At 43.0% G+C, this 9,378-nt stretch overlaps 1 protein-coding gene across 1 annotated transcript; it reads right to left on the bottom strand.

Moving 5' to 3' along the window:
• Positions 1-3,783: 3,783 nt before the first annotated feature.
• On the bottom strand, positions 3,784-8,841 carry foxi2 (forkhead box I2). The gene is made up of 2 exons (XM_088305056.1): positions 8,091-8,841; positions 3,784-5,532 (listed from the first exon to the last, which is right to left on the bottom strand). Exons 1-2 carry the CDS (start codon positions 8,767-8,769, stop codon positions 4,961-4,963), a joined length of 1,251 nt encoding a protein of 416 aa, XP_088161182.1. The 5' UTR covers positions 8,770-8,841; the 3' UTR covers positions 3,784-4,960.
• Between the last annotated feature and the right edge of the window lie 537 nt (positions 8,842-9,378).

Raw genomic sequence — 9,378 nt, 5'->3', positions numbered from 1 at the left:
AACGGCGACCGATCGCCACCAAAATGACAACTCTTGTGAAAGTCGAAAAGCGTTTTGCGCAAAACTTTGGATTTATGGACATCAAATGTGAGCTCACCTCCACAAAATCCAAAATACCGTGCCGATCGATTCTCCACTTACACGTGCTGAAGCGGACAAGTGCGAGAATGCGCACGCGAACCCCCGACGGGTTATATTTCAGCTCGGCTAAAGTCGCGTGAACTCGAAGGAGGCAGACGGCGGCTGACAGCGGCCAACGGACTTTATTTCTCCCGTTCCCGCAGTCGGATAACGGCACAGCTGATAGCAACAATTAGCTTTGGGCTGTAAAATTTCAAGGCGTTAGCATTACAAAATTAGCTTCTTACCCTTCCTGCAACTTCCACAGTTCCTCATTCTCGGCCACAGAGAGGTCAATCCTTTTGATATGTTGAAGAGGTCATAGGTCGAGACGTCCACATGAATTACGGTGCCAATTGATCACTGTTTTCGGACGTTATGAGCAATGAAAGTACGATGCTTTCCAATGGAGAGTTTGTAATCGGTCCCTTTCGTGACTCTTGCAGGACCACGGGGAGTGAGGAGGGGGCGTGGCCATATTCTTCGTTAGAAGTAGGCGGTTTTCAAGTCGTCACTTATTGCCGAATTTCTCCAAAACGAATGGATAAAAAGACATTTGTAGCCTTGTCCGCCATATCCAAAATGGCCGAGTAAGTCTTTGACGCGGGTAAGCGGCCTTCAATGTAAGTACACAGCTTCCATTAAAAAAACGATCCATCGCGAATGACCTTTGATGCTAACAAAGAAAGATCCTGCTAGCATGTTTCGCCTTTTCCACCATGTCCAAAATGGCCACTCATCGTCTCTTTCTGAGATTCTCATTAACGAGGTGTCACCTCTGGCGGGGGTCTTTTGAGGACGGCGATTTACGCGTCGCCCCCCGAAAACGTCGTCTTGCGGCCGCTTCCCAGCCGCATCAACAATGGCGCTTTTCAACGTCACCCGATGGCGACGTTGCCAAATGAGGAAGGTGGGCGGGAGTGGGGGGCCCGGGAAGGTGTCACCAATGGAAGGTGCTCAAACGGACCCCCGGGTCACTGGATCTTCTCTAATTGCAAAGTTGGCAGCCGATTCGCTCATTCACTCAAACTGCTGCCAGGCTGGGAACCTTCTGGACAGGAACAAAAATCTTTATGACGCTGTTATTTGAGGGTTTTTTTTTTTTTGACCTGATTTGAAGTTTACAATTTCATGACAGCACCGAGTTTGGCAACAGGTCACTTTGCAACCAAAATGATTTCTTCAACCTCATTTTGAAAATTACACAGGCAAAGTCCAAAAGAAATCAAACGTGTTTGCACAAGTCTGCACACCCTCTTAAATATGTGGCTGCATTCAAACGCAAAACACATCTGCAACTATTTCAAATGCGTTTTAGATGTTTGAGGAAGATTTTTCAGATTTTTTTTTTTGCTTTCCTCTTCTTTACGTCTCATCCTGTTTTTGATTTTGAGACCTGGGATGTACTTTTTAACGTCTGTCGTGGTCATCGGCAAAAGTTGACTCAAGGCAACAAACCAAAAGGCAGCTGGTGCGACGGGCCATTCGCCAGCCACACCGGGGAAAAAAAACAACACCTCCAAGGGACACACCCACCAGAGACCACTTTTAGAACTGAAGACGCGTTTTGGATTAAAAGTGAATTAAAGTCCAGTTGCCTCCTTTCAACTTTTTGTGGATGCACTTTTATCGTGACGGAAACAACAAAAAGGCACAAACTAAAACGGCCAATGGACGCCTTATTTCAAGGTATTGGGTACTTATGAAGGCTGCCGATATCAGACAGCAATAGTTAAGGCAAAAAAAATCTAAATAAAATAAGTCCTCCTCACCAGTAGTTGGCGCTGCCATGAAATGTCGGCAAATCATCGCACGCATAAATTATTTCTCATTGTATAAGTTGAAATTTTAAGTATTAGAAGAACTATTGGTATGGGTCAGTTCTCAAGAGTCTTGAAAAAAAAGTGGTAACCAAAATGAAAACAAAAAAAAAGTTTTCTTGACATATCCGCAATTATGCAACCAGGTCAACAAAATTGTGCCTGGCGGAGGTAACGATAAGGTGCCGTCTTTAGATATCGACACGTTGAGCTTTCTCGGATCGGCGCATCCGTGTCGGCTAACGCTAACCATCAAAGGCTAACAGCATGAGAGAAGCCAAGCCTTTGATTGGCGGACGGACGAGCAAGAAGGAGCCGGGACAAAAGACAAAAGCGCTTTTGTTTTCCCACCGTCATCCACCAAGACGTGCCACAAACTCGCTGGAGCCGCGCCAAACTTTTGCTCTCGACATTGCCGAAAGTGGCCTCCGTTTTATTCTACTACTTTTTTTATTTAAAAATAGTCGCTAAAAACATTTGTTCTACTTGAATTAATATCATTTGCAAAAAAATAAATCAATCAAAAATGAAATTCCTCCTAAATGAAAGCTTGCTAAATGTCCTTTAAATATTTGCCCGTGACTCATAATTCGACTTCATTGAATGTAACCACAACTATTGTGCAAGAATGAGACTTTCTCGTTGGGTTTCGTTCTGCTGGATGCTCGAAAGTAACGTGTCAGCAACACCGAGATTTGCTTGAAAATTTTTGTTTGATTTTTTTGCCCCCCAAAAACTAAACTGAAGAAAAATGATGTGTTGGATTTTAAAATAATGTTTATATTTTGTGCAACCACTTGACAAAGTCAAAAAAAAAAAAAAAAAAAAAAAAAAAGTCATTGTAGTTATTTGAGCAACTAATTTCCAATAACAATGTCGAAAAAAGTTGGACGTTTCATATTTTTGATGCACATTTTTGTTTCCAGTTTCGACATAATTCTGACAAAGATAACAAATACATATTTTAAAACTTCTCATGTCTTTGATGTCAAATAAGAAACTTTTAACTACTAAGTGCAAATTGTTTGACAACTATTTAGTTTTTTTTTGTTGTTGTTTTATTCGATAGTTACATTTGTAATCATACATTTTAACATGCTTGATAAGCTTCCATATGATCACGCTGCAAATCGTTACAACTAAGTCAAACATTTTTTTCGGTTGTTTTTACATTATTTTTCCAAATGATTATTTCCATTTATTAATAAAACCTATTTGTAATGTATTGAATTCTAAAATGGATTCATTTCATTCAAGCCCGACTTATCATTGATACAAAATATCCTTCAGCAATTTGAATGACGTGAGGTATTTTATTAAAATTTTCCTGTCGATTAAAAGAATGCCATAAAAACATGAAGCAAATCGGGGAGAGGCGCCGGCATCTGAAAATCATGAAAAAAAAAAAAAAAAAAGACGATCAAGTACATGTTATGACAACAGGGCATTTATTTATAATAATCACAGTTAGAACTGCCTACGCGTGCGCGCATGTGTGTGTGTGTGTGTGTGTGCAGATTAGAAAAAGTTGAAGGATGTCTCACCGAATCCTGAGAAAAAAAATACCAGACAGCAGTGATTGATATGATACATCGAGAGAAATCATCGGAAAATTGTCGAAAAAAAAGACCGTTCATCCGCATAAATAGCATAAATATTTGCAAAGTATAATTTACAAAAATAGATTTTGTTTGTTTGTTTCAGCCATCAAAAGTTGTGCGATGTTTACTGCATGCCGAGCTGCGAGGAGACGTCTTGTCTCTGTGAGGTAATGTGAGGCGATCAATCTCCATCCCCACCCCCACCCCCACCCAAACTTGCTCCCTGCTCAAAAAATAAACGGCAACTTTGGCAGGTTTCAACACGCTGGGCCGCCAAAGAGCAACATTTTTTTTTTTTTTTTTGGGGGAAAAACTTCCCCTATGGGGTTAGTGCTGATTTGCAAGTTCAATAAACGGTGGCAATTGAAGTTTTTTGGTCATTGCGCCTTCACACGGGGGAATATCGTCGAGGGGATGACACATCTGGAATGTCCTGGTCACGGCCTTTCATTTGAGATATGACTCGCGCACTTTGTCGCAAGTGGCACATTTACGAACTTTAACATATCGGATCTCGATCGGAAATCCCGCAAGCTCTGAAAACGATATCCTCTTCATTTGAATCAGGTGCGTTGGAGGAGGGAAGCATCTAAAACACGCAGGATATGCGGCCCTCCAGGACCTATTCCAACTTTCGATCGTTATGTTTACACTTTATGGAGTAAAACGTTGCCATTATTTGAAATTTAACGAAGCAAATTTTAACAGACGCCACACTTGACTAGCCAACATTTGAAGTTGACCTCGCAAAATCTGAACATGCCAAAATCTTACGTAGGCAAAGTTTGACGTGTCGGGACTTCATCTGATCCCTGGCCAAAGCTTGACGTAAACAAACTTTAGCTAACCAAAGCTTGGAATTTTAGCCAAAAAGTGATTTTTATCCGGCAAAAATCTTGACAATCTGGACTTGATCTGGCAAAAGCTCCACATATTGAAACTTTATCCAGCCAAAGTTCAAAATTTAACATCGTCAAACTTTATCGACATCTGCGAGTTTTAGCGAGGTCAAAGTTCAACATATCGGAACAATATTGAGCCAAAACTTGACCATCAGAACTTTCGCCAAAGCTTGAAAATCTGAAATTTGCTCCTCGCTGGAACTTGTAAATAAAACCTGGACTGTACAAGTTAAGGAAAAAAACAAAAGTTGCTAAAATGAGAGCAAAAAAAACAACAAAACATAATCTAATCACACGTCTAAATTGACAAACGAGCGTATTTAATGTCATTTATCAACAAAAGGAGATAAGTGCTTGATGATGCATCACGAGGAAAAGTTCCGCTCGCCAGACACTTCATTAGGTACACACGCACCCAAAAAAAACCCGTCTCTTAGCAACCCAAAAAAACGGTGAATTTTTGATTTGAGGTGTACCTAATCAAGTGTCTGCGGAGTGTACCCTGGGTCGTCCCCCCTTATAGCTCGGCCCCATCTCGGGGGTAAATGAGGCTGTTGACACTGAAGCTGTTGTACAAGTGGCTGTTGAACTGTCCGCCCTGCCCCCCCCCTGCGAAGGCGTTGTAGTACACGCCGCGGTTGAAGTGCAGACCCTCGCCGCTCCCGCCGTGCTCGGACCCCGCCGAGTCCTGCTGGCTGCCGCCGTGGTACGGGCTCGGCAGGGCGCTAATGTTCCTGCTGGACAGCTCGTTGAGCAGGCCCAGCGGCCCCCCCTGCCTCCCCCCGGGGGCCGCCGCCCCCCCCAGGGATGACATGCTGCTATAAAAGTTGCTAAAACACGACGGCGACGGCGTCGGCGTCTTGAGGCTCTCGCTCAGGGCGTCCATGTCTGAGGGCGACGGCGAGGGCGGGCCCAGCTGGGGGCTGTCGGAGGCTTTGGGCGTGGGGGCCGGCGCGCCGTCCTCCATCTTGGTGGCCCCCGTCACCGGCGCCGACGCCGGGTCCGACCGTCGCTTCCTCTTCCGCCGGAAGTTTCCGTTGTCAAACATTTTCTCGCAGTTGGGGTCCAACGTCCAGTAGTTTCCTTTGCCTGCCGTGTGAACATTCACATTTGTCAATCATTTGGTTTTCGACCGGCGGCGACTTTAGTGTCGGACGTTTGCCAGTGACATCTAGGTATGTTCCGCAAATAACTCGGGCCAGACCGATTCATCGACGTTGATGTTTTCTGCCGATGATAAGCCGTTTTTCAAAATAAGAATAATCAGTTTTGCTGATCGGTCAAGCGGACACACGTGTACTTGTCGTTCAAGAAACAGCGAATGCTGTTCAGTGTCGGCATCGCTCTCCATGACGTCCTTGCAGCGTTTGTCCACTAAGTGGAGCTCTGAAATTTGACAGCAAACTTTTGTGCTCGTCACCGTTGGCAACAGGTGGGCACGGTGAAAAGTAGAAGATTTTAATTCACCGCTTAAACATGAGAACGTTTTCGGTGAGTTGCAGCTTTTGCGACAAGAAAATGAAGTTTTGATTTTGAATGGCAAAAAAAATAAATAAATAAAAAAAAGACGAGCGTGGAGGAAATGGGATTTAACGTCTGAGGGTGTCGTGCGTAAATCTCGTTTTTTGCCGATAACGTCACTTGGTTTCTTAAACACGGCAGAAATTTTATGGCTTCAATCTGCAGCTAAATTCATCTTGAAATGTTTAAAGTTCCAAAAATATTGAAGGCCAAATTCGTGCCAAACATTCGTCCTCGTTTTCATATCTTCCTCGTTGGAAGCGTTGAGGCACCAAAAGTGAAGTCATTTTATTTCCTTGCATACTTTAAAAAAAAAAATAATCGGACGATCAATCAGTTATTGTGATTTTATGCTGCCAAATATCAGAATCGGCCTCCCAAAAAGTTGGACTCGTATGACGTTGTTAATACAGACGAGAGGACGACGCTTAACCGTGTGTGTGTGTGTGCGTGCGTGTCTTCATTTTAGATGAAAAATGAAGACTTAGCTTTTCAGTAAATGTCACTTTCTAAACGTATCCAACTCTTTTTGGTGTTTAATTAATGAGTCTAGTTGAGTCTGTTTAAGATAAAACTAGAACAAAAAGAGGAATACCTTCGCACCTCTTTTTTTTTTTATTAAAATGAGTTGCGTAGTGTTGTGTTGCTCATTAAAAAAACAAAAAAACTGATCCCAATATTACGCCACATGACACCCCCCCTAAAAAAAAAGTCATTCTATAGTTGCTTGCGATTCATTTTCATTCAATTTTTGTATTCTTCTATTTTTAACAAATGGCAACATTTCAATTGACCCTCTGGGGAGCGTTCCAAAATGATTTGAAAGTATCTTATTTGCGGAATTCTGCCAATCAATTGGTTCAATGCTGGTTCTACCAATTTGGTTTTGTGTTTGGAAAAGGAGAAGTTGAAATGTTTTGGGGGGGGAGTATGTTCACACTTCCGATATGTTGATTGATAAAATGATTTTGGGCAATCGATCACAAATCAAAATAATCTGTCTCATTTGAAGTTGGAAGTGAATATCTGTCACACCAAAAAAAAATAAAAAAATCAAGATGACATTAGAACGTGATCAATTTCAGGTTTTAGCGTGATGACAAATGTCACGTTAAAATTTGCTGAATTCCACATCTGGCAAAAGCAAATGAAGCAATTCCTTCGGGTTAAGGTGAGTGACAACAAAAGTCTGTTTTGGGTCGTATAAACAAAAGCTGCAAAATGCGCAATTACATTCCCCTTCTATGATATTGATTTAAAAAAAAAAAAAAAAAAGTGTTTATTCAAGTTGAAAAGAAGACGCATACCTTCGTCAAACTCCACCAGTGACCTAAACTGTTAGAAATCGCTTTGCTTTGTTTGAACGCGATGAATGATCACGTTTTAACGTGAATTTTATGACATTGCAAAGTTGTTATCAAGTTGAAACGTGATAAGTTTGTCACATTATAACGCAAACGTTACAAACTAATATTGTGAAAATTGATCGCATTTTCACGTTACACTTTGAAATTTAGCGCCTTCAAATGTGAAATTGATGAGATGGATTTGTATTCAGGTGTGACAGTGATACATTTTTGGGCTTTTCTAAACGTTTTTTTTGTGCTTGAGTGTTTTGTTTGATGTTCAAATTTGTTTTTCAGAAAAAAAAACATGAAATGTATCACATTTTTACCGTGAAATTGATTATGTTCAAAATTGAAATTTATCAATTAAAGAAAAAAAATTATGTTAAAATGTGGAATTGATCATTCTTAAAATGTCAAATTTGTCACATTAAAACGAGAAATTGATGACATTATAAAGTGGTACTGATGACCTTTTTTACTCCCGCAATTGTCTATCCATTTGAACATTTTGTTTTATTCACAATTTGTTTGCCATGCACAAAAGTGGATTTTAATACGTTGAAATGTGTGCGACGTCAATGTTCGTTTTGGATTTCTTTCTCGCGGATTTTCATCAGTCTGCAACGATGGACAGTGTCTCCTTGAATATAATGACATCTAATCCTAATTGGACGCCAGACGTATAAAAGTTTCCGATGATTATTCTTTGATTTGATTTGATTTGATTTTTTATGCGGCCCTTGAGGCGGCGCGACGGCGAGTGGTGCGTTCACGTACCGGGGTCGTCCTCGTCGCGCGGCACTTTCTTGAAGCAGTCGTTGAGCGACAGGTTGTGGCGGATGGAGTTCTGCCAGCCGGCCTTGCTCTTCTTGTAGAAGGGAAAGTTGTCGGCCACGTAGGCGTAAATCTGACTGAGCGTCAGTTTCTTGTCGTGCGCGTTCTGGATGGCCATGGCGATGAGCGCCGAGTACGAGTAGGGCGGCCGCACCAGCTTCAGCAGCTCCTCCTGGCTGGCCACCGACAGCCAGCCCAGTTCCGGGCCGCCGAAGGCCGACGAGCCGGCGGCTAGGAACGGCCGCGGGGAGCCGTACGCCGGCGGGACGAAGTGGGCGGAGGGGCCGCCCGCGTGCAGGTACGGCGCGGCCGCGGCTGTCGGTGGTGGCGGCGGGGGAGGGTTGACGCCCCACAGGTACGGGCTGGGAGGGGAGCCGAAGTCCGCCAGGCCGAAGCCGGCGGCTCGGTGGGCGGCGGGCTGGAGGTTCTGAGGCGGCTGCTGCTGCTGGTGGTTCTGGAGCTGGTGCGGGGGATGATGGTGGTGGTGGTGGTGGTGGTGGTGGTACATGCCGCTCAGGGAGTCGCAGTAGACGGCCATGTCGGCGGCCTCCTGGACGCCTTTGGATGCGGAGGAGTGATGCTGGCTCGGCTGGTTCGGGTGGTGGGACTCGGGGTCGATCATCACTTCCAGCGAAGCCGGCCGGCACCGAGCTGGAGCGCTTTTCTTTTTCTCCGGGTTTCTCAACAAGTGTCAGACGGCGTGAACAACTTCTTTGAATTGTATTGACGCTGATGACAGCAAAAAAAAAAAAGTTTGCCAGCCAATCAGCACGCAAGGGGGCGTGGTCGACTCCAGACGCGGCGCGAGTCTGCCGGAGGTCATTTTGGGAGTCGAACCTCCCGTAGCGAAAATGTGACAGGTTTGCTTTCACTCGGTTTGAGTCTCACGCCGACTAAACTAACTGTGTGTTTTTTTCCCCTACAAAAATAAATCATAACAAATAATGTTGTTCAAGACTTCGAGGAGGGAATCAAGTCATTGGACCTATATGATTATGTTTAGGTTATTGTCTACAAAATTACGAAAATGCCCCCCCCAAAAAAATTGTACAAAAAGAAAATTCTTCCACAAAAATGAAAATGTCAGTATAAAAAAAGCCCCGCAAATATATTTTGTTAAGTACAAGTTGTACAAGTAAGTAAAATTGAAAATTTAAAAATAAGTAGATCTGTATATTTTTTAATCATGGATTAATATATATATATATATATATATATATATATATTTTTT

The sequence above is a fragment of the Idiotropiscis lumnitzeri genome, chromosome 1 (genome assembly GCF_059441095.1).
Source record: "Idiotropiscis lumnitzeri isolate Australia: NSW breed Sydney's pygmy pipehorse chromosome 1, RoL_Ilum_1.0, whole genome shotgun sequence".
NCBI classification, from domain to species: domain Eukaryota; kingdom Metazoa; phylum Chordata; class Actinopteri; order Syngnathiformes; family Syngnathidae; genus Idiotropiscis; species Idiotropiscis lumnitzeri.
The sequence above is the reverse complement of the archived record's forward strand: the minus strand, read 5'-3'. Positions and strand labels throughout refer to the sequence as shown.

Coding starts and splice junctions, on each gene's coding strand:
- foxi2 (XM_088305056.1), bottom strand. CDS start 8,769: ATGATCGACCCCGAGTCCCACCACCCGAACCAGCCGAGCCAGCATCAC. Junction 5,533..8,090: donor GCGCGACGAGGACGACCCCG/GTACGTGAACGC, acceptor TTCACACGGCAG/GCAAAGGAAACTACTGGACG.